The 24,662-nt window shown below is 50.0% G+C and overlaps 1 protein-coding gene across 5 annotated transcripts; it reads left to right on the forward strand.

The window, feature by feature from the left end:
- Nucleotides 1–3,086: 3,086 nt before the first annotated feature.
- PGPEP1 (pyroglutamyl-peptidase I) lies at nucleotides 3,087–23,013 on the forward strand. 5 transcript variants are annotated; one of them, XM_054693373.1, is made up of 6 exons: nucleotides 3,087–3,183; nucleotides 5,235–5,287; nucleotides 12,294–12,410; nucleotides 14,431–14,506; nucleotides 14,584–14,836; nucleotides 18,216–23,013. In XM_054693373.1, exons 1-6 carry the CDS (start codon nucleotides 3,102–3,104, stop codon nucleotides 18,406–18,408), a joined length of 774 nt encoding a protein of 257 aa, XP_054549348.1. In that variant the 5' UTR covers nucleotides 3,087–3,101; the 3' UTR covers nucleotides 18,409–23,013. The 5 variants fall into 5 exon arrangements, with proteins under 5 accessions (XP_054549348.1, XP_037362068.1, XP_054549347.1 ...); XM_037506171.2 differs by lacking the exon at nucleotides 14,431–14,506 and having other exon boundaries at nucleotides 14,604–14,836; XM_054693372.1 differs by lacking the exons at nucleotides 3,087–3,183; nucleotides 5,235–5,287 and adding an exon at nucleotides 10,674–11,083.
- Nucleotides 23,014–24,662: the final 1,649 nt, after the last annotated feature.

Here is a 24,662-nt window from a genome sequence, read left to right on the forward strand (position 1 = left end):
TGGGTTGCAAAGCTGCCTGCAGCCTCTGCAGCGCCGGTTCAATCCCCGGCTGCTCCCCGGCCACCAGAGGAGGGTCCCACATGGCGCGCAGACCTCTCCTGCCGCCCGCTGCTCCCCTCAGCAGTGTACTTCGGTCCTTCTGCCTGCTCTGTTCTCCGCTCTGGCTCTGGTGAATTCTCTCACCCTCCCGCGCTTCTGACCCAGTGCTTGCATGAATAAATAAATCTTTAAAAAAATATATTTATTTATACAAGCACTGGGAGCAGCCAGGGATTGAACTGGCGCTTTAGAGGCTGCGGGCAGCTTCCCAACCCAGTGCTCAACCTCTGCGCCACCAGGGAGACCCCAGCCCTAGTCATTCTTGACGGCCACGCATGACTTTCTCCCTGTACCGCTGACTGAGTGTGCTTGGTCTCTCTGCTTTTCCTCAGTGTGATGGAGGAAAAGGAAACCTACTGTGATTTTCTTCTTGCCACATCCCAGGCTTCTAGTAATATGCACGTTTTTATGGGCACATATTACATGCTGGAACTTTAAACCTGACTCTTGGTGAGATGTTTGTTCCGATCTTTTCTCCCATTTGGCTGGGGTCCGTTTCCCAGGCCTAACCCAGGCCGGCTCCCAGATTTTCTGAATTCTACCTGAAGCTGCCAGAGACCAAAATAGCTGCTGTGTGTATGTGACCTTCAATTTGAGATTGCAGGCAGGGCTTCCCAGGCAGCCCAGGAACCCTGCCCTGGGCGATGTGAGGCCCTGGCCAGAGGCGGAAGATTTTGTCAGCATACCAGCTAATCAGGGACCAATATGGCTGGAATGAGATGTCAGTGACCCAAGTCCAGGGTCCTGTTTCTAGGAAAAACAAATCTTGTCTCTGAGGATATAGCTAGAAAATGTAGTTTTATTTCTCTGGCTGTGTTGCAAGGAATTCTGGTCTCTGATGAACGTTGGCAGGGATCTGCTGTGTGCCAGGCAAATACTGGGTGCAGGGACATGGTAGCCATGGAAAAAATACCCCTGCCCTTAAGTCCTAGTCCTATGTTAAAAGAAATAGAAAATAGGGCCTCCCTGGTGGCGCAGCAGTTGAGCGCTGGGTTGCGAAGCTGCCCGCGGCCGGTTCGATTCCCGGCTGCTCCCCGGCCACTGGAGAAGGGTCCCACATGGCGGAGGAGGGTCCCACATGGCGCACAGACCTCTCCTGGCGCCCGCTGCTCCCCTCAGCAGTGTACTTCGGTCCTTCTGCCTGCTCTGCTCCCCGCTCTGGCTCTGGTGAATTCTCTCACCCTCCCGCCCTTCTGACTGTACCCAGTGCATGTATAAACAAACAAACAAACAGACAAATAAATAAATAAAACATGCCTCTTAAAAAAAAAAAAGAAGAAATAGAAAATATGTCCAACCGTTATGGAAAGCTGTGTGGAGGTTCCTCAGACTACTGAAAATGGAACTGCCACACGACCCAGCAATTCCACTCCTACAGCCCAAAGGACACAAAAACATTAATTCAAAAGGATACCTGCACCCCTATGTTTATTGCAGCACTATTTATAATAGGTAAGGCTTGGAAACAACCCTAATGCCCCAAAATAGATGACTGGATCAAGAAGATGTGGTACATATACACAATGGAATATTATTCAGCAATCAAAAAAGATAAACTAATGCCATTTGCAGCAACATGGATGGAGCTAGAAGAGATTATGCTCAGTGAAATAAGAAGGAAAAGGAAAAATATTGATGGTTTCACTTATAGGAGGAATATAGGGGAACCAAATAAGGGATCAGGGGGAGAAAAACAATAAAAAAAACCACAACAAAACAAAAATAAACAGAAAACTATAAATCAGAGACATTCTGCAGGGGAGGGGGAGAGATCAAAATAAGGGTGGAAAGACCTGTGGCGCAGCACAGCGCTGTGAAGCTGTCCACAGCCTCTGCAGTGTGGGTTCCATTCCCCACTGGCCAAGGAGATACCCACATGGTGTGGCAGACCTCTCCTGTCTTGCCTGCTGTTCCCCTCAGCAGTGTATTTCAGGAAATCTGCCTATTCTGCTCCCCACCCTGTCTCTGGTGAATTCTCTCGCCCTCCCGTGCCTCTGGCCTGTACCCTAGTTTTTGCATAAATAAAAATAAATTAAAAAAATAAAGAACTTTAAAAAAAATAAGGGTGGGAAGAGCATAAGGGACTACGGTGATGGTGCACAGGTGAATTGGTGGTAGAAATTCTATGAGGATGACACTTGAGAAAAGAAAGCAAGCACTGTCAAAAAAAATTTTTTATGAACAACGATGTGAAATATAAATAAATAAATAATTCATGTACTATATAAAAAAGAAGAAATAGGAATTAAACCAGAAAAGTAATGGCAATGAAAGGAAGGGGATTTCTGAATGTGATCCCTGCTATAAAAGAGCATGGCACAAGGAAATAACGGTGGGAACTGCAGCCAGGGAGGGGAAGGAGGACCCTGAAGAGAAGGTGATGTCGGAGCTGAGCCCTGAAGGAAAAGCAGCCGGAAAAGGGTTTTCCGGTACCTGCGGGACTTAAGCCAGGAGAACAGAAGCAGCAAGGGCAAAGGTCCTGGGGTGCCTCAGCCTTGCAGGACTGCTGAGGTTACAAAGGGGTGAGTGTGGAGGGAGAGGAGCCCTTCACGTGTGTCCGCGGCCACCACTGCCCACTCCACAATATGGGGGCCTGCAAACAGCCTTGGCACCCTCCACACAGTTTCACACCCCAACCTCTCGGCCGGGATGCCAGGCAGCAGGCACACAGCAAGCGCCCACGGAACTCCTGCCGCATAAAAATGACCAGCTGGTCCCCAGAGCCTGGCCCAGAGAAGTCAAGCGACCACACCACACCCCACGCATCTCAGATGGGGAAACCGAGGCTGCGGGGGGCCGGGCGCGGGCGCGCCAGCGCAGCAGCTGCGGGCGAGCGCGGATGGGGGCGGGGCGGGGCGGGGCGGTTCGGGGGCGCGCACGCCGAGGGGCCGTTTGGGGGGGCCGGGCTGGGGGCGTGTCCCGACGCGGGCGGGGGCGGGGGCGGGGGCGGGGCGGGGCCCCGGCGTGGGGCGCGGGCCGGGCGCGGCTGGCTGCGGCGGCAGATGCAGCAGCCGGGACTGCAGCGGGTCGGAAGCGCACCCGAGCCCGCCATGGAGCAGCCCAGGAAGGCGGTGGTCGTGACGGGTAGGAGCAAGGCGCGCCGGACGGCGGCGACAGCGGCCGGAGCCTGGGCTGGCTGACGACTCCGGCGGCTGGGGGCCGCGGGGGGGCATGGCGGCTCGGGCGGGGCAGGTGCCAGAAGTCGTCCCAGGTTTGGACGATGTCACCGCCCGCGGGAGCGCAGCTCGGTCGGCGCGACGTAGAAAGTGGAGAAGGGGGCCCACTGGGGTCCCAGTGTCAGGGGGCGGGGTAAGTTGGGGGTCTGGGAGTCCCGGCAAGTGCCTCTGGCGGAGCTAGCGGCTCCGGCGTCCCTCCTAACCCGGGGAGGACGGTGAGCCTCTGGGCACCTGCCCATGCAGTCCGCCTGACCGGCGGGCTACACTGAAATCCGCCGCCCTGCCCCTCCCGGGGTCGAGCCTGTTCCCACCCCAGGCCCCAGGGGACAAAGGCCGATTTGCGGGCAGGAAGTGCCCCGGTGACAAATGAACCTCCTGCCAGCCTCTGCTCCCCAGCTCTGCGCGCGAGGGTAGCTGTTCTCCCGTGGCAGGGCAGGTGGAGGTCGGCGGACCTTGGGTGCCTGGCGAATCTCAGGGTTGTTCCAGGGACCATCTTGGTAAAAATGTTTTCTGCCGGCTGTTTGCTGGTCATCCCGGTTCCCCTTGTGACCAACTCTCTATTCCTTTTGGAGGAGACTTTGCCCGGGGGGGGGGGGGGGCACGTGGGAGTCACCTGCAGCAGGGCCTCTGGTTGGAGGATCATTTTGATCAGCTGTCTGGAGAAGTCAGTGGGAAATTCGCTATGGTTCACAGAGGTGTTTTGTAGTGCCTGGAGGGTGGGGCTGATCCTGGAACTATCAATAAGGAGGAAGAAGCCAGGCACCAGCCTAACAGGTGTGTGTAATGTTGAGGGGAATGTCACCTCTCCCCTGCAGCCCTCCTGATTCTGGTGATTTCTCTCTCTCTTGCACTGACTATGCAGGCAGGTGCTAGATGGGTCATTTTCCTGACATAAACTCATTCCATCTTCATTATCTATATTTTGCAGAGGGGGAAAATGGGGCCCAGAGAGATCACCCTGTTTGTAAGTGACTGAACTGGGACTCAACCTGAGTCTGTGCGTGAGGAAGTGGACAGATCTTGACCCTACAGAAGGGGAGGGGCTGCTTTCCTAGGGCACAGCACCCTTACTAGGGCCTTATCACCAGTTGGAACTCTCCACCCAGCTGGAGTGACCCAGGCTTCCAGGGCAGTCTCTCTTGGAGATGTTTATTTTGTAGGCAGTGTCACGGGGTGACTAGAAGAGGGAAGCTGTGGACTCTTGATGGGTCTCAGTTTGAAGCTCAGTTCTTCCATCTTCTCACCGCGTGTTGTCAGGCAGCAGACTTCACCTCTGTGTGTCTCAGTCGTCCCTGCTCCTGTAAAATGCCCAAGAAACACCCTTGCTGGAAGAGGGCTACAGTGAGGCCAAATGTTGCAGTGCAGTCATTCTCAGCTTGGGTTGTAAATGGGGCCTAGAGTTGGTGTGAGTGGATGGATGTTGGCAGGATGGTGCCTGGACAGCCTCGCCTGGGAGACACCCGCATGTGTCCATCCCTACGGGCCATTCCTCATTAGGTGAATGGTGGTGACTCATGGAGTGCCTATGTGACTTTGCATTTATAGAGTCCAGGGAAGAGGCCCTGCATAAAGACAGTGGTAAAATAATTATCACTTACGGGTCAAAGGTATTCGAGAAAATGAAGGAACAAAGACTTTTCTGGGATAAAAGGAGACCACTGGTCACTTGCAGGAGGTCAGGTGGAGGTGAAGACAAGAAATGACCCACAGTTTCAATTAAGAGCAAAAAGTGGGTATGTGTATGTTTTGTGTGTGTGTGTGTGTCTGAAGGGCCACTGGATACACCCTAGAACTCGGGGCCAGGGTCCAATGTTCTTTCTGGTGGCAGCTGTTCCTTGAAGCTCCCTGCTCTGTTCTTGGGGGCGGGGGTAGGGGGTAGCAGCTGGTCTGGAGCAGACTTGGAAGGGCCACTGGATGGTAACACGCTGCTTATAGTGTTTTGTTTTGTTTTTTCCTCAGGGTTTGGGCCTTTTGGAGAACACACTGTGAATGCCAGCTGGATTGCAGTCCAGGTAACTCTGATCTGGAGGGTTGGAGTCAGACTGGGGGCTGGGCTCTGCCTGGAAATATTTAGCTCTAAAGAAAGGGAGGAATCTACAAAGAGAAAGTCTCCTGCAAAATATTTAAATGTGATGTGTACCTCCTCCCTGATAGCCACTGCTGTAGCTTGTATTTGTTGAGGGCTTCCAAGTGTTTTTTGCTGTCCAGTACTCTGAATTGTCCCAACTTGTACCCACTTTATAGATGAGGAAACTGAAGCCCCAGAAGAGTCAGCCCACCAGTCAGGCCGCCTTAGAAGTGCCCATGCCTCACCGGGTTTGGGGGAAGCAGGCAGGGATATAGGGGATGTGTTAACTTCATAGAGAGGGTATATTGATCCTCATTGTTGCCTCCCTACAGCTTGAGGGGTGGGGAAAGACTGCATATGGGGGGTTCTTTCCCACTATTCTGAGCAGGTTGTCAGCCTGCAAAACCTTCCAGTTTCTTTGTCAGATGGGGTATTTGGAGGGACAGACTGGGGAACAATGGACAGAGAAAAGAGGGAGACGTTTTCTCCTTATATAAATCAGATCTGCAGAGACCGGAGCCAAACTCGTGTTAATCTTAGCCCATTAGCTGCTTGATTTAAAGCATCCCCAGCTTTCCACCCCAGAGCTCTGAATTTGGAGAGAAATCCAAGTTGAAACCTCAATGTGTCAACCTCTTCTTCAAGCCTCTCATCTTTTTAATCATCCCTACTCTGAGACCTCAAAATCTTGGCCACTTTCTTCCTTTAAAAAAAAAAATCATCCCACTTTGTGAGCAGGACAGAGGGACAGAGTTCCCGGGATCCTGCAGATGGGAGCGTGTCCGAGGCCCTGCTTGTCCACTCCCTGGAGCCCCAGACAAAAAGGAAACAGCGTGTTTCTGAAGACGTGTGTGTCTGGCTTTGTGCGGGTTTCAGACAGGAGCCTTCACGGGACTGAGTGGACACAAAGCCATGTGTCTGAATTCCTGGGCCCCAGACACTATAATCTGCATCTAAATAGGAGAAAAATCAATTAAACAATCTTTGGAAATCCCTCGGATGGCGGAGGACGGATGGCGGACGATGGCAGCTTTTCAGCCTGCTGCCCAAGGGGAAAGACCCCTGATATTTCAGTCACCCATCTTTGCAGACCTGGTTTCTGGAAGACTTTCCACTTCTATCCTCAAGTTTTTGAAACAAGAAGAGAGGATTTTCCATCCTTCCCCCACTAAAAAGAAGCCAAACTTCCCAGAGCTGGTAGTTTACCTTAAAAATGATAAAGGAGGTCCCATGTACCTCCCCCAGTGCAAGTGTTGTAAGTCCATGAAATTTGATCTGTGTGCACCTGGATTGAGCTCTAGAACTTTCCAGGATGCTTCTTCGTACTTCTTCCTCGCAGAAGTCCCTTGTGTCACTTCCCAGCTTCTCCTTGCTGGAGATGTAAACTCTCTGCAGACTTCTCTGCCACACCTGGTGGCCTTGCTTGTTCTAAGACGTGGCATCGGTGGAGATGCCCAGGAGGCTGTGGTGCATGTGTCAGGTGCCCTCTGCACTTCGGCATCTGTGACAGCCTTGTATAGGGGTTCCGAGCTGCCTTTGATACAGATTAAAACAAGCAGACTTGCCCATTAAAAGAGTGCGGCTGTTGGATGATTGCAATCCGTTCCTCAAGAGGATCTGCCGTGGAATGTGCTTGATACTGTCCAGAACCTGCACACTGCAGCTGACGGCTGTCACCCCAAACTGAAGAAGTTGAATATTAAGTGAATGTTACTTCCTGTCCCAGCTGAGTTTTCAGAAGCCCAGGTTGCCATCTGTAGAAGGAACCCGCCTGCTCTCTGAGAGAAGCGAACTTCCTCTTTGTCTCTCCCTTTCTCTCCATATCTTTGTTGCTGTCTCTGTCTCCATCTCTTGTTCTCTTTCCATCTCTGTCACTGTCTCTCTTTCATCTCTTTCTTTCCTCTCTCTTTTTCTCTCTTGTCTGTCTCTCCTTTGTGTCTCTGTCTCTGTTTCTCTCTCTGTCTCTGTCTTTTCCCTGTTTCCATGTCTCTTTTTTTCTCTTTCTCTCGCTCCCCTCCCCCTTTCTCCCTTCTGACCTTCCTTGTTGGTTTCCTGGGAAAATTTGTGTCCTAGTGAGGGAACAGTTTCCCAGCAGCCTTGCAGGAGATGTGGGAGTGTGGAGTTGGAAGGACATACCCCTTTGTTTGCCCCCCAATCGTGTTGCCCTCCAGCACCACTCCCAAGAGGGACTGTGTTTTATATTTCCGTGTCCTGTCTCCCCCACGTCTCAGGTGGGGGATGTGGGACACTTGCTGTGGGTGTCCCTTCCTAGGGGGCTCAGGTGGGTGTGAGGGCCAGTACCCCCTTGACTTGGGGCATTTGGAGCATTTCCTGCTCAAGCAGGGTAAGGAGGAGCTGGGTCACAGGTTTTGGTGACATCACGGGACAATTACTGCCACAGTGAGTCTAGACAGACCTGCTAAGGATATTACCAGGGAACAAAGGGGGTCTTTGTTGTGGGGTCAAGGGAATCGGTCAGACGCAGCTACACGACAGGGTCTTGTCAGGTAGACAGGGTGTAGACAATGTGCTCTCTGGGGCACCCGAACCCAATTCTTTTAGGAGGTGTGCTCAGTGACTGCACTCATTGCAAAGTATCATGGAACCTGGGGTGCGCTATCACCCCCCAGGAGAACCCCCTACTTTGTTGGAGCAGAGGCAAAGAATTGTACTTGATTATGGGCCTCACTTATTACTTGAGATGAATTTTCTAGCTGCTTCTCTCTTTTCCTTGTTAAAATTGGAGAAAATTTTGCATAAAATAATATGCAGCGCTTCAGCAGCCCATCACTTCAGTGACAGGTATTAATGCCCATGTCTTACACTTTCATCAAGGTATAGAACACTTCAGAATATTCTGTGTGCCTCCCCACCCCCTATCCATTCTGCCCTGGAGGCAGCTGCTATGTTGGTATAGGTGGGGAGGTGCAATTGGTTCTTTTCATGACTTAGCCCTTCTTCCTTGGCATTTGGAGTTTTGAGGTTTGCCCCTAAGAAGAAAGCAGCTGAGACACTGATGGTCCTTGGTGAACAACACGTGGATACCTCTGGCCTTGGGGTGTGTATGAATCTTTGATGGTAGTTTTCTTAGTTTATATTTTTCTTTCCCCAGATAGGGAAGGGGTAGGTGGGGACAAGGAGTAAATGTTAGATCAAGAAGGTGGCTCACCTTGTGACTTCCTGGTGATGCCAGCTCTAAGATCTCCCGGCACTAGACAGCCATGTGGGCAGGTGGCCATTCCACTCCACCCAGCGGGACTGCAATTGAGTTGTTCAGGGTAGGCAAGGCTGCTTGGCACCTAGTGCCCATTCCTGGGGGTATAGGGATAGGGAGAATCCATGGGGGTCTCCCCAGCCGGGCATCTAGCCTCCACATACATGGCATGACCAGCTGGTTACTAATCTAGTTAGTGGCCTCCTCAGTCCCCTCCCGTGGGGGTGGTACTACCAAGTGACTTGCCTGGGCTTGTGGGGGAGCCAGTCTTATGGATAGCAGGCTCAATTTGGGGACAGCTCCCCCCGTATAACAACTAAAGGTGATCCTTCCAATTTCTCACTCAGTCTGAAAGACAGACATTTATTTCCTTTCAGTTTATTTTCTGTCACCAAACAAGAGTTGCCAGAGTCACAGGAAAAAGATGGGAGCGGGGGCAGTAAAATTTTAAGTAGCAGGAGATCAGAGGGGAAGAAAAAGTAGGGTTGTGGTTGCAAGGATTTAAAGATGGATACGATTATTTACCTTGGACTGAAATAAGGTCTTTGCTGGAGACTTCTCCCAGCCCTTGAATCTTTATCCCTATTCAGTTAACAAAGAAGTCAAGCAAAGAAGTCTTTTCACACCCTCATTCCCCAAATGTTAATATTATGACATTTACTCTTTCCTTATAGACAAATAAATATAATTTATCTAAATGAATATATAGATAAATAGATAAATACAATTTAAAAGTTTTTCTTAGTTTCTAAGTAATTTTTATTGTGACTATGTATGTGTGTATGTGTGTATATAATATAAAATTTACCATTTTTCCCATGTTTTAGTGGCCAGTTCAGTGATGCATTCACACTGATGTGCAGCCATCACTACCCTCCATCTCAAGAATGTTCTTATCTTCCCAAACTGACATTCCGTCTTCACTAAATACTCCCACCCCTCCCCAGCCCCTGGCACCCACCATCCTACTTTCTAATTTTATGCATTTGACTCCTCTAGAGACCTTATATGAGTGCAGTCACACAGTATTTGTCCTTTGGTGACTGACTTATTTGAGACTAATGTTCTCAAGGATCATCCTTTTTGTAGCCTGTGTCAGAATTCCCTTCCTTTTTATGGCTGATGATTGTTCCCTGGTCTGGATGGCCCACGTATATTTATCCTTACATTAGTTGGTGTGTATATATAGGTTGCTTCCACTTTTTGGCTGCTGTAAGTCATTGCTGAGTGATGCATGAGCATAGGTGTATGTGTATCTATTCAAGATCCTACTTTCAGTTCTTTGGGGTATATACCTAATAATAGGATTGCTGGATCATAGGGTGAGCTTGTGTTTAATTTTTGAGGAATTTCCAGACTGTTTTTCACAGTGACTGTACCAGTTTACATTCCCACTGACAGCGTGTGTGTGGCTCCAGTTTCTCCATATTCTTGCCAACACATATTATTTTCTGTTGTTTGGATAATAGCCATCCTGGTGGGTGTGCAGTGGGATCTCGTTGTGGTTTTGCTTTGTATTTCCCTGGTGGCTAATCATGTTGAGCATTGTTTCATGTGCTTATGGGTCATTTGCATGTCTTCTTTGTAGGAGTATCTATTCCAGGCCTTTGCTTGGTTTAAAATCGCTGCCTCATCTCTAAATCCTCAAATCCTTCCAAGAATGTCACTTCTCTTCCCCTTACACAGCCAGGAAATTAAGGCTTTGATGAAAAGTGAGCCCAAAGAAAATAAATATGAATGACCAAGGAAAAAGACTGTGAGAGAAGTGAAATGTTGGGTTTTTTTAAAGATTTATTTTTTATTTATACAATAGCTGGGGTACAGGCCAGAGGCATGGGAGGGTGAATGGATTCACCAGAGACAGAGTGGGGAGCAGAACAGGCAGACGGACGGAAAGCACTGCTGAGGGGAGCAGCGGGCGAGACAGGAGAGGTCTGCTGCGCCATGTGGGAATCTCCCTGGCTGGCCGGGAATCGAACCTGTGCTGCAGAGGCCGCGGACAGCTTCACAGCGCTATTCTCAACCCGCTGCGCCACCAGGGAGGCCTGAGAAGTGAAATATTTGATCAAGTTTTCTCTTGAGTATGTTTTAAATGTTTTAAAATTGTTATTACACAACAATACAACTCCCCATCCCCAACCACCTGCCCAAAAGTTCTGTGGCTGATATGGGTGCCACTATTGGGGAGCAGGTTGGCCATGAGCTTTCTCAAGGAGCCATACCTAATCTCACACATCATTGACTTGGCTAAAGGGATGGGGTCCCAGTTTCCATGTTGGAGTTTGAGACACTACCTCTCCTCCCCACATCTTTCCTGCCTACCCCCCAGGTGTCCTTGTGTTCATAACTTTGATGTACCCTCTTTGGGGAGCAACTTGGAATTATCCATCTTTGACAAAGGACTCTGCCTCTCCAGAACAGCTTTGGTGGAACCGGTGCAGAACTGGGACAACATGCACAACAAAGTCCAGGCCAAGGATCAAGAAATCCCGAAGCTGCTGCAGGAGATGCAAGAACTTACCTAGGGTGAATTAAGCAAGACCAGACATGAGAATGCTTCTCCTAGGACTCACCCATAGAATTCGATGATACCCAAGAGTAGTGGACTTTTCAACCTTGCACATGATTGCTGAGAATAAGAAACAGGACTGTCAATAATAATTATTTGGAGTATTCATTTTACTCTGAAGAATGCTTAGTTTTTCATATGGAGGTGAAACTTTCCTCACCAAACATCTCTGGGTGTCAGGGCTGGTGGGATGATTTTTCTTCCAGCAAATATGATTCTAGACTCACTACACTGTACCTTGGGCTGGCTGGGGGAAAGAGGCCAGCTGGCGCCTCTCCCTGGGAGGAGCTAACAGGCGATCCATGGCAGACCATGTTCAGAATCCCAGGAAAGCATTGGTGTTGTCCCAGAGAAGTATGCACACCATGGTCAACTGCCTGTTTTTGTAAATAACTCATGACCTTCTAAAACCCTGTCCCCCACCACCCTATGTGGTTAGAAGCTCTGTACAGAGTTGGGTCCACCTGTAAATTCATAGTGAGACCCTGCCATGCACCACAACTAATTCTTACCAGGTCTAACCAAGGGGCAAATGTAGTAACATGACAAAAGCAAGAGTGGTTTGGTAGCCAGCGTTATTTGAGTACTTATAATGTGCCCGGCATTGCTTGGAGCTCAAGTGTGAATTAGTTCATTGAATTCTTATAACTACCTTGTGAAATACAATCGGGCATCAATGAAGGAAGGGAACACCTGAGAAATGCCTTGGTAGGTGATTTCATCATTGTGTGAATGTCAGCGTGTGATCACACACTAGGTGATACAGCCCACTGCTCTCCTGGGCTAGACGGTCCTGCTCCATCCTATGTGGTCTGTTGTTGATGGGAACGTTAAGCGATGCGTGACTGTAGCATCCCTCTTTTACAAATGGGGAAAATGAAGCTCAAAGAGGTTAAGTGGCCTGTCCAAGGTCACAGTGGCAGGGTTCATTCCCAGGAGCCTAGTTCTAGTGGCCACAAAGTCCTGCCTCTGCCCAGAAATGCACAGTTCACACGAGTAGGTGAAGAGGCTGAGGACAGGCCTTTGGAACAGAGCAGCACTCACACCTCCATTGTGCTTAGTGAGCCAGGAACCCCCACTTTCTGGGGTAAGTCAATTTCCCCTCTTAAAGCAGTTATCCCTGCACCCTACCTAAAGCCATGACACCCCCTCTCTTCTCTCTTCCAGGAGCTGGAGAAGCTGGGGCTTGGTGACAGCGTGGACCTGCATGTATACGAGATTCCAGTGGAGTACAAGACTGTCCAGAGGCTCATCCCCGCCCTGTGGGAGAAGCACAGCCCACAGGTTAGTGGAGCAAAGGCACACGCTTCCTTGTTGGGATGTGCAGGTGGGCGCCCCACACATGTGACTTTTTTCCTACTCCTGTGCCATGGCCTTTTCCCCCAAAGGGCCACATTTTCCCGATTGCCTTTGTAGGTGAGGGAGGAAAGCAAATGTCTGGGACTTCACAGAGCCTGGCTCTGTCGCACTGGAATTCTGTATTAGTGACAGCATGTTTGGGCATAAGTGATAATCAGAACATGCCCTGGGCCTCCCTGGTGGTGCAGATGGGTGAGCACCGCACTGTCAAGCTGTTCGCAGCCTCTGCAGTGCGGGTTCGATCCCAACCAGCCTGCGAGGATCCCACATGGCGAGACAGACCTCTCCTGTGTCGCCTGCTGCTCCCCTCAGCAATGTATTTCTTCAGTCTGCCTGTTCTGTTCCCCGTTCTGTCTCCAGTGAATCCTTTCACCCTCCCACGCATCTGGCCTGTACCCTGGTTCTTTATTTTTTTTATTTATTTATTTATTTATTTTAAAGTTTTATTTATTTATTTGTTTGTTTGTTTTGTTTTATACATGCACTGGGTACAGTCAGAAGCGTGGGAGGGTGAGAGAATTCACCAGAGCCAGAGCGGGGAGCAGAGCAGGCAGAAGGACTGAAGTACACTGCTGAGGGGAGCAGCGGGCGGCAGGAGAGGTCTGCGCGCCATGTGGGACCCTCCTCTGGTGGCCGGGGAGCAGCCGGGGATCGAACCGGCGTTGCAGAGGCCGCGGGCAGCTTCGCAACCCAGCGCTCAACCGCTGCGCCACCGGGGAGGCCCACCGCGCTTCTGACTGTTTAAGCAGCATGCGATGAGGAGTGGTTTTCCATGGCCGCCATAACAAATGACTGTTATAACAACTGGGTATCTCATAACAACTGGGTATCTCAGAATAGCAAGAGTTCATCTCTTCACAGTTCTGGAGCCCAGAAGTCCAAAATCAGGGTGTGGCAAGGCTGAGCTTCCTCAGGAAGCTCTAGGGGAATATTCTTCCTGCCTCTTCTAGCTTGTGATTGGATTCTCAGCCTACCCGGATAATTCCAGAATCATCTTATCTCACAGTTCTTTGCTGAAATTACATCTGCAAAGACCCTTTCCCCCAATAAAGTCTTAATCACAGTTTCCAGGTGTTCAGACGGGGACATTTCTTTTCTTGGTGGTGGGAGAGGTCACCACCTGACCATTCTTCTACAGCTTCTGTTCGGTTTTCACATTCATGGGTATTGAGTTTTTGAATACCCATGATAAGACAGTGCAGGCATCAGGCATCCGGTAGTGAATAAAGTGGTCAGCCAGCTCGTAACTCGGGGAGTTAGGTTCTAGGGCAATGGCCCACGACTCATTCTCATGCCAGCAACTCAGGACAGCTCAAATAATTTATTTTCTTTTATTTTTTAAGATTTATTTATTTATGCATACAAGAGCTGGGGTACAGGCCAGAGATGTGGGGGTTGAGAGGATTCACCAGAGACAGAGTGGGGAACAGAACAGGCAGACAGACCGAATACACTGCTGAGGGGAGCAGCAGGTGAGGCAGGAGAGGTCTGCTGCACCATGTGTGTTTCTCCCTGGCCAGCTGGGAATTGAACCCACGTTGCAGAGGCTACAGACAGCTTCATAGTGCGGTGCTCAACCCGATGCACCACTGGAGAGGCCCCTGCAATGAATATTTTTAAAAGATTTATTTTATTTATTTATGTGTTTGTTTGTTTGTTTATGCATACAAGAGCTGGGGTGTAGGCCCGAGGTGTGTGGGGTGTGAGAAGATTCACCAGAGACAGAGTGGGGAGCAGAACAGGTAGATCTACTGAAATACACTGCTGAGGGGAGCAGCAGGGGAGACAGGAGAGGTCTGGTGAGCCATGTGAGTCAGCTCCCTAGCTGGGGATCTAACTCGAACTTGTGCTGCAGTGGCTGCTTCAGATAGCTTCATAGTGCCAAGACTTAACCCCTTGTGCCACTAGGGAGGCCCCGCAATGAATATTTTTGCTTGTTTCATAGCTTTACATACTTTCTGCAAGAGTGACTATAGGATGTATTCCAGCAGCAGGAGGTCAGAAAAACAGCAAAACTGCAGGTAGAGCAGCCCAGGAAGCATGATGCCCCTTTTTTGGCCTGAGGGAATCCCCAGACCCATGGTCATACCTTGTTAAGCCCTGCCTGTCTGTCTGCAGCTGGTGGTACATGTGGGGGTGTCCGGTATGGCAACCACAGTCACACTGGAGAAGTGTGGGCACAACAAGGGCTACAAGGGGCTGGACAACTGCCGCTTCTGCCCTGGCTCACAGTGCTGTGTGGAGGATGGGCCTGAGAGCATCGACTCCATCATTGACATGGATGCTGTTTGCAAGAGGGTCACTACGCTGGGCTTGGATGTGTCGGTGACCATCTCACAAGATGCTGGCAGGTAAGGCACCATGGACCCCATGGGGTAGGTGTGAATAGGGGTTCCCTCCTCCATGGGAATAGGCTGGCATTGAACCGAGTCCTCACTGTGCATGAGGCTCAGAGGTGAGTGTGTAGATACACTTCTGGGGCTCATTATGTGTAGATCTGCCCACTTCTGCCCATCTAGGCCACTGGCATCTCTCTCCTGGACACTACCCTGGTCACCTCCCTGGTGTTCTTCCTGTCACTGCTGTCCCAATCTACATTATTCTTCTCCTTCCAGTAGCCAGTTTCCGTATTAGTTTACCAGGGCTGCTATAACAAAGCTCACAAGTTCAGTAGCTTAGAATAACAGAAATTTATTCTCTACCAGTTCTGGAGGTTAGAAGTCCAAATCAAGGTGTGGGCAGGGGAGGCTCCTTTAGGAGGATTGGAGGGCTAGTTAGTTCTCAGCTTCTCTCCCTGCTTCTGGTGGCTGCTGGTGACCCTCAGGGTTCACAGTCTTACAGATGCATCACCCCAATCGCTGCCTCTATCTCCATATGACCTTCTTCTCTGTGTGCCTTCACATGGCCTTCTTAAAATGATGCCAATCTTGGACTCCCTACTCCAGTATGGCTGCATCTTAGTGACAGGCGTGCCTTGTTCTACTGTGCTTTGCTTCATTGTATTGTGCAAAAACTATGTTTTTTCACAGATTGAAGGTTTATGGCAGCCCTGCGTTTATCAAGTCTGTGGGTGCCATTTTTCAACAGCGTATGCTGCACTCACTTCATGTCTCTGTGACAATTCAGGCATGTACACTGGTTTATAGACATAATGCTATGGCACACTTAATAGACTACGGTGTAGTATAAACATAACTTTTTATGCACTGGGAAATCCAAAAATTAGTGTGACTTACTTGACTGCCATATTAGTTTTACTGAGGTGGTCTGGAACCAAACCTGCAATATTTTTGAGTTGTGCCTATAATTACCTCTGCAAAAACTCTATAATCCAACTGATGCTACATTTGGAGGTCTGGGTGAATAGGACTTTGGGAAGAAACTGCTCAGCTTACTGTGAGGCTGCTTATAAATTTAAGTCAGTTGATGTCCTTTCTGAATCCCTCCTATAGTTCTACTGCTTCCAGAATAAAATCCCAGCCTTTCCCCACCACTCACAGGTTCTGAGGGCCTGATGCTTGACCCCCGTCCACTTTCACCTGCCTCCACTATCCCCAGACCCACAAACTGCTCCCCTCCGGTTCCACAAACACACCACAAACACACCAACTCCAGCCTCTGGGACTTTGCACAACGCTTCAGCCTCTTCCCCAGATAACACCACTCTAAGATCTTAGCTCCAACATGTTGATTCCTTGGGGAGGCTTCCCCAGCCTCTCAGATCAAATTACATCTTTATAGTCCCTGGTGTCTTGATTTCTCAACACTTTGGCCACTTTTATAGCTTAAAGGTGACAGGTGGCAAGTTCAGATGACCGAATGACGAGTGACTGAATTTACTATTGTTCTCTTACTGGAATATATTCTCATATGATCCCATTGTGGAAAAGTTCTCTTTCTCTCCCTCCTTGCCCCCAGCAATCCCTTCGATAAATCAGAAACTTACATTGTGGGCCCTCTTACTGCCTCCCACATTTGCATTCATACAGTCATATACCACTTAACTATGTTCTGGTCAGTGAGGGACCGCATAGACGCTCCAAGAGGCTGTACCATACAGTCTGGGTGTGTAGTAGGCTGCACCGTCTAGGTTTGTGTAACTACACTCAAGATGTTCACACAACAACAAAATGACCTAATGACATGTTTCTCAGAACATGTCCCCATTGTTAGGCAGAATGACTGTACATGGAACACTTGACTGCAGGCTTTGGACTTTGCCCTGTTTCGATCCGCCTTTACCTGGATAGGGTTACGGAGTGTGTGTTTTCCTGAGAGTTCCCTTCCCCAGTTTCACTTGTGGGCATCCAACATGGGTCTTGGGGAATCCTGTTTTCCCCTAGATCTGCTCATACGGTGCAGGTTGCATAGTGGTTGTGCGGATAAGTTAGTGCTCAGCTACTCAGCTGTTAGCGAATCTGTGTCTGAATCTGTCTGGGCTGCCTTGGTAGTTTATGAACAACAGAAATTTATTGCTCACATTAGGTGATTTTGTTGTCGTGCGAACATCGTAAGAGTGTAGTTACACAAACCTAGACGGTGCAGCCTACTACACACCCAGACTGTATGGTACAGCCTCTGCAGCAGACCGCCAGCGTCTGTGTGGTCCCTGGAGTCTGGGAAGTCTAAGCCACAGGCGTGAGCATGGTCCTGTCCTCCTGACGGTCTCCAGGCTGCAGACGGCTGGCCCCTCGCTGCGTTCTCGCTTGGCTGGAGGGCCAGGGAGCTCTGCTGTATCCCTTTTCTATGGATACTGATATCATTCACAGGGGTTCATTCCTCAAAGCCCCACCTCCTAATACTCTCTCTCTGGGACATGGGACTTCAACAAAGGAATTTAAGGGGCACACAAACATTCAGACCCTAGCAAGTCATTCCTTGTTTTTCTGCTTTTATACTCATCCCTGCCATGAATGCCTTGTTCTTACTCTCCTGTGCCCTCAGGCAAACAGTTCCTGAAAGTAGATCATTAAAACTAGAAATATCACAACATAAAATCTACACATTTGTAACTTTACTAGCCTGCGTAATCACTTTTCCTGGGATAGGAGGGGGGGGCAATTTACACACCTCACACTCCTACATGTGTGAGTACACTCACACTTCTAACACTCCTATACTACACACTTCTTTTTTTTTTTTTTTTAAAGATTTATTTATTTATACAAGCACTGGGTACAGTCAGAAGCGCGGGAGGGTGAGAGAATTCACCAGAACCAGAGGGGAGAGCAGAACAGGCAGACTGACGAAGTACACTGCTAAGGGGAGCAGCGGGCGGCAGGAGAGGTCTGCGCGCCATGTGGGACCCTTGCCCAGTGGCTGGGGATTGAACCGGTGCTGCAGAGGCTACGGGCAGCTTCGCAACCCAGTGCTCAACCGCTGCACCACCAGGGGAAGCCCCACACTCCTACACTTCTAACTCTAGCACTTGGAGTTAGAAGGTTGTTTCAATTTTGCAAATCCAGGGAGGGAGGAGAAGCTATTTCTCTCAGATTTCTGGTGAGGTTGGGGTTGGTGTTTTTTGTTGTTTTTTTCTTTCTTTTTTTTTTCATTTTAAAAGGACAGGTTAATTAGGAAAAGGAGAAAGAAAAAGGCACCTGCAGTCAGGCAGGCAGGAGAGCTGTGTGGGGTCGGTCTTTCGGCGCATTGGACAGCGGTTGTCTGGTTAGTCTGGGCACTGACTCTCATTCCATTTTGGTCTCCCTCCCACCCCCACACCCTGTGGCTTAGGTACCTGTGTGACTTCACCTACTACACTTCCCTGTACCAGAGTCACGGCCGCTCAGCCTTTGTCCATGTGCCACCGCTGGGCAAGCCCTACAACGCAGACCAGCTGGGCCGGGCACTGCAGGCCATCATCGAGGAGATGCTGGATTTGCTGGAGCAGTCAGAAGGCAAAATCAACTGTCATCACAAACACTGAAGGCCTGTCAGGCCTGCCAAGACACTGTCCGCCCAGGGACCCCAGAAGGGATATCCACCTGCCCTCTGGGACCTGGCCGGGAAGCTAAGACCGTCGACAGAGGAGCTGATATGGATCAGATATTCTTTGTTCTCTCTTTTTCTCTGAAAAAGCACTGGTCAGCGTGAAGGAGGCCACCGAAGAGGTTTTTCCTCAATTTCCCTTTGTATCTGGGGACACAGCCGTGACAGCATCAGCCACAGGGCCCTGTTTCTGCAGAGAACCCTCGTCAGGTGGCTCTCTGCTGGGCCACCCCACGGCTGGGCCGCTTGCTCATGCGCTTTTCTAGATCTTAGCTGAGGGGTCCCGGAGTTCCCCCAGTTCCTGACTGGTTTTACCCAAGCCGAAAAGCCTCACAGAGTCCTTGCCCTGATCTGTCTCCTAACCAGCCTGAGAGCCCCAGAAAGGAATGCCTTGGGATATGGCGCGGGTTGTTTTTTCTTGTTCTCTTTTTTAAAAACTTTGCCCAAATTACTCTGTTTGGGCACAGAGTAATTTATATTCCCTTTGGTTAAAATGTGGGCTTTAGCCAGCCGCAAAAGTGTCTTTTCCTTTTCCTGGGGTGTGGCCCCTTTTGCCCTCTGCCCTGAGAGCTGGGCCTGTATCTTTGGAACTGAAGGAATATCCCCTTGCTCAGAGGGAGGCAGAGTCCACGACCAGGCTAGAGGTGGGGGCAGGACAACTGCAGGGGCAGGGTGTCACGTGCAGCCCCAGAGCACTTGGCTGGCTACCCCTTTCAACAACCTAGCAGAGCTGGGAGTTAAACCCACTGGGGCCTCCAAAGGAGGTAGAGGGGGAGGGTCACTTTGACATGCACAAGACTGTTTTCTTAATATGTAAAAATCTGTAGCAGCTGCAAACCTACCCAACATCTGGCCCGGATTTCCTCAGTCTCTGCCAGGGTCCCAATTCTTACTCTCCTTAAGGGGAGCCCCACACAGGACTTGGGAGCCAAAGTTTGCTGAGCTCTGTGTGTGCCAGCGTGTTTGAGCAGCAGGGCAGCTGGTCAGCCAGTGGGCTTTTGTGTGGATGGTTTTTGGACACTTGCCCAGGACTCAGGAATAAATTGCTGTCTCACTCCGTGGCGACTTTGAACTTACAGCACAGGACAGGATGATATCCCCCGGAAGGACTGACTTCAACTGGACCTTGACACTCATAGAGAGGGAGTGTGGCCCAGTAACCACAAAGCCAAGTGAAAAAAAACCATTTTGGAAGTATTTTTCTATTTTTTTGGAGAACACATGGTTTTATCGTTCCCCTACGTGTGAAATGTGCTAGAGTCTGGCGCCGTGTGGGTTCACATTGGTGCTTCCTGGGGCTTAGTTCTTTTCAAAACAGATTTATGTTTTGTTTTCTTAAGCATTTACCGTCTTTCCCTTCTGTGCTGATGACCAAGGTGGTTCCCACCTCTGCTGAGCTGTGTCATTTGGGAACTGGCTTGAAGGTTTCTGTTCAGTGCATTTTCTGGCTTTCCCTGGAGAGGGAAAGTGAGGAGTGAAATGGCCAGTGGGTTGGAGTTGTCTGGACTCTGCTTTCAGCTTCTTGCTAGCACCCCTCCTACCAGAAATGCCCCCTTCGAGTCCTTCATGCAAGCTTGCCTTCTGAGGACCTGGGGTGTGGATGTCACTCCACCCTCCCAGCGTCTGTAAGCAGAAGTGGTGATTCTTTTGACAGTGAAGAGCTAAAGCCTGAGGCCCCCCTCAGGTCTTACACAGAACAGCATGAAGCTCTCCCTAGCCCTGCTCCCCAAGCTCTGATCCCCAGTGCTTGCAGGAGGAAACAGGTCTGAGCAAGATGGAGAGGGGGGAGCACTGAGCACTTACCAGAATCCAGATGCATTCCCCAAAGTCCACGTTTTCATCTTCCCTTGTCTTCCTTTTGCCTCTCTGTTTAAAGCAACATGGTTTTTTTTTTTTTGGTTCGTTTTTGTTTTTTAGCAACTTAGAGATATAACTTATTGTCCAATCATCATTAAATGTATGTGTCATTTTTGTGTTCCTGCTACAGTTTCTGATTTCCTCATCCATCAAGTCAGAGTCCAGTCCTCATCCTGGATGAAGAGCATTTAGCTCATTTTGATTTCATCAGGCAATCATTAAACATTTCACTCACTCCTTGCCAGCTTTTCCTTTTCCCTGTTTTACTTTATTTTATTATATTTACTTATTTATTTTTTTTTTTTTTTGCTTTTTCTTTTGGTTGAGCTCATCCACTCAATGGTGTGTCTGTCTGCATGTATTGGGGCTCAGCCTAAGATGTCCTGAGTGAGAAGGGAAGGCTGAGTTCCATTCCCCTTCCCCAGTCATTTTCAGTGTCAGACTAAGGGACACCACAGGCCCGAGCCGCTGTTCTTGTGCGTGGGTGGGGCTGGGCAGGTGTGGACAGCTGTGCTGAGGAGGTGGAGACAGCAAGTGTTCAGTGGAAGGACGACATCCTTCAGATGTTGTGGGAGGTTGGTGGGGGGAAGGTGAGAAGCAATGAGGGGTGTGGGGTAGGTTTTGATAGGAAAATTGAGAGGGTCTCTCCTTTTGGTGAACCCCCGAGGGGAGCTGAGGAGGGGATGGGAAGGGGACAGAGACAGTGATCTGGTGATGGCATCACTAACGTGCCAGACTCTGAGCCTTACACAGCTACTCTTATCTCAGTCCCCTGGCCTCCCCTCCCCACTTAAAAGAAGGTCAGTGGTTTGTGCTTGAGTATGTAGCTTGCAAGATAAATAAGATGGAGTGGATAGAAAGAAAGGTGGGACTCGAGGTAGCGGACTGGGTTTGGTGCTGTCTCGCCTACTTGGTGCTATCAGTAGTGGAAACAGCCGAGGACCCCTGGCTGCTGGCATAGACGGGGTGGGGGTAGAAATCATGGCTTCCCAGTTGGCATCAGGTCTGGATTTTGGGAAATGGAGTTGGCTTTCTGCCTGTCAGCTATGTCTCTGGGCTCTCCCAACATCTGAGGTGTCTGTCTTATTCTAAATCTCTTTCTAGGAAGGACCCCTTCTTGCTGAAGATGATGGTAGATTCTGTCCCCCATTGGAGAAATGTCCAATTGCAATAGTTTTAGCTCAAAGAGAATCCTTGCCTGCTCCCCCTTTGCTACCATGGAAACTTCTGGAATAGAAAGGGCCTGCTCAGAGGAATGGCTGGAAAAGTAGATTTGAGATGCCTTTTTATTATCTTAGAAGTTTCTGCCAGGAAGCCAGCCAGCTGGCATGTGTGTGTGCGCTCATGCGCGCATGTGTGTGTGTATGTATATACATGGGTATGCCTGTACCCCCCAGGGGTGACTGTGGCAGAGGAGGGGCGCTTTCATGGAAATCCATCCACCACACCAGCCTCTTTTTTGCTGCCACTGTCTAGACTGTTGACCTTTGACCTCTCCGCCCCTCTGAGTGTCTGAACCCAGAAGTCCCTTCCGGGATAGTGGGACAAAGCCCCATTCTTCTCCATGGCCCCAACCTCGCCTCAAAGACCCGAGTCTGCAGCCAGCATGGGGCACTGGTGGCAGCCATACGGGCAGGGGCAGGCTGCCTTACTGCCAGGTCACCAATCCCACAGCCTCCACAAACTTAGGGATGCTGAAAAGGGCTTTGTTTTTATAACCCAGATTAAATTTCCTTTCTCTAGAACAAGTGCCTAAGGGCCAGGCAGCCCAGCTAGGAGGGAAAACATCTCTATTTGTGCTTTGAGGAAACACAGAAAGGTCATGGTCCTCCTTTAAACCCACAGCAGAACAGCTATTTGGGGGGTGGGAGGCATTTGCCGAGATCCACATTTTCAGAGATAATTATTGAATTACCTTTGGATGCTGAACATACCTGTTGAGAGACCTGTCCTCTGGTTCAGTTGTCACAGCTGAGTGTCAAGGGCTCCCAGACTTCTGGGAGGCATGGCCCAACCCCAAACCTCTCCCCCAACCCAACATATCCATGTGTTCTTCTCTCTCTCTGCACCCAAGCCTTGTGCAGAGACCCCCAGAAGTGCCTGCCTTTCCCACATGCATGGGGCACAAAAGGAGACAGGACAGAAAAGCAAAACTACTGAAGTCTTGGAGGTGGCCCTGGTTCCTGGCCCTCAGGCCAGAGTCATCCAAGCCCTTCCCAGGGGTGGGGCCTGCATCGACTGCACTTGTATCTTCCAGGAAATCCCAGACAGCTGGTTTGGAATCCAGCTCTTGGATACCATGACCACTGGTGTCTGGGCCTCGGCTGGATGCCATGCAGAGCCCATTTGGATCTCTGGAAGTAAAATTGACTTCCAGCCTGCCCGGGGGTTACCTGATATTTCTGGGACACCCAAAATATCTCAGGCTCCTGTCTTGTCCTAAATCTCTCTCTAGGAGAATTCCCTTCCTGCAGAAGGTGATCATGTTCTCTGTCCCCAAAGGGGGGGGGTCTAGCCCCTCTGGCCTAGGGGTGGCTTCCTTCCCCCACAGTTCCTTTGAGTGCCTTGTCTAAAACCCCTATGTCTGGAACCCCAGGCCAGGGAAGGGTCTGCTGGACTTTGCTGGGGGTTGAGCTCGGGGAGACCCCAAACGTGACACCCCAGAAAGCAAATAAAACAGTTGAAATGTGTGATTTCTTATGTGTCTTTGTGAGAAGTTGTCATTTACCAGGGTTGTCAACAGAGGGGGCCGCAATCACAGAATTTCTATCCTTGTTGCTTGACCTGATTCTTGATTTGTGGCAGCTGCTATGAGTTTGCTGAATGAATAATGATGAAAAGATTCTTGACTGAATCCACTTCCTTTGTCTGATGCACAGAGAGGTTGAATAACTTGCCTGTGTTCACACAGGGGCTGGGGATGGCACTGGGATTTGAATCATGTTCATGCATACCTCCAGTGTGTGAAAACTCACACAAAATCCTGCAAGGAGGTGCCATTACCAACTCTTACAGAAAGGGAAACTGAGTCTCTGCCCGTTGAAGGCCCTGGTCCCACGGATCTTAGCCAGGAAAGCAAGTCTGTGAGCCAGGCTGGCTGCTCTGGAGTGGAGCAATTTGAAGACTGGAAATAGGACGAAGTCATTCCCCCCATGTCTGCCACCGCTGGAATGAGGACATGCCAGAGTTGGCAGTGTCTTTCAAAGAATAAGCCTTTGAAAACAAAGCAATCAGGAAAATATCTTGTTTCCAGGACAGTGGGTACCAGGGGAGGGGGGCATGCCTTTGAAGTGCTGAGGAGTCAGAGTCTCTGCACCCCCAGAGGCGATGTCCATGGCTGAGTGGTTCTGCTCTTAAAGCTGGCTCTTTCTGGGCCCCAAGGTTTGAACCACAATTCCTGTTATATCATAAAGATGCTCCCGTGGCCCTGGGTGGGGCCACAGGGTTCTGTATGTCCTCTGTACATAGAGAATCCTTTTCCATCCTGGAAGCCTCCCTCTGCCTCCTTTGCCCAATGGAAACCCTTTTTTCCCCTTGGTTACTCTGCCAAGGGAAAAGCCCTCTCACCCCAATGGTACCTTGTAAGTTGCTGACTAGGAGGCCAGGGCTGGTGTGAAAGGGAGTGGGTTATCATGTTGGAGGTGGGGTGGGGCAGCAGGAGTGTGGTAGAGGTGACGCTCCCACATAGGCGGCCCCTGGGAGGGGTGTGGGTAGTTGTGTTTTTTTTTTTTTTTTTAAGATTTTTATTATGCATACAAAAACTGGGGTCTAGGCCAGAGGTGTGGGGGGGTGAGAGGATTCACCAGAGACAGAGTAGGGAGCAGAACAGGCGGATGTACTGAAATACACTGTTGAGGGAGCAGCCGGGGAGACAGGAGAGGTCTGCTGCACCATGCGGGTAGCTCGCTGCTGGGGGCTGAACTTATGCTGCAGTGGCTGGAGATAGCTTGATAGCGCTGAGACTTTAATCCCTGAACCACCAGGGAGGCCCTGGTGCGGGTATTATTCTAAGAGCTGTGAGAAGTAGGGGAGCAAACTGAACTCTCTTTCATTCCTGGAGCCTGTTTCTATATACTCTCAGGGCTTTTGTGAGAATTAAATGAGATTCTGCTTTTACAGCCCTTATCTGGGTGTCTGATGCAGAGTGGTTGACTGATACACAAATATTACCTCCTCTTCCAGGAGGCACCCAGGCACCTCCCTCCATTGGGTGGCCCCCCATTGCAGACACTGGGTTGTAACCAGCTGGCTCCGTGGGAGCCCAAGAGAGCAGGCGGGTCTGAAGTTCCTTGTGTTTTCTGCGCCTAGAACAGTGAGTGGCACATAATAAATGCA

The sequence above is a fragment of the Talpa occidentalis genome, unplaced genomic scaffold, assembly GCF_014898055.3.
Source record: "Talpa occidentalis isolate TD23 unplaced genomic scaffold, MPIMG_talOcc4v2.1 talOcc4.12, whole genome shotgun sequence".
NCBI lineage: Eukaryota > Metazoa > Chordata > Mammalia > Eulipotyphla > Talpidae > Talpa > Talpa occidentalis.

Excerpts from the sequence above, each read along its gene's own strand:
- PGPEP1 (XM_054693372.1), top strand. The coding sequence starts at position 10,910 with ATGTACCCTCTTTGGGGAGCAACTTGGAATTATCCATCTTTGACAAAG. Across the intron at positions 11,084-12,293 it reads GATGCAAGAACTTACCTAGG|GAGCTGGAGAAGCTGGGGCT; the intron begins GTGAATTAAGCA and ends TCTCTCTTCCAG. Across the intron at positions 14,507-14,583 it reads GAAAAACAGCAAAACTGCAG|CCCTGCCTGTCTGTCTGCAG; the intron begins GTAGAGCAGCCC and ends TACCTTGTTAAG.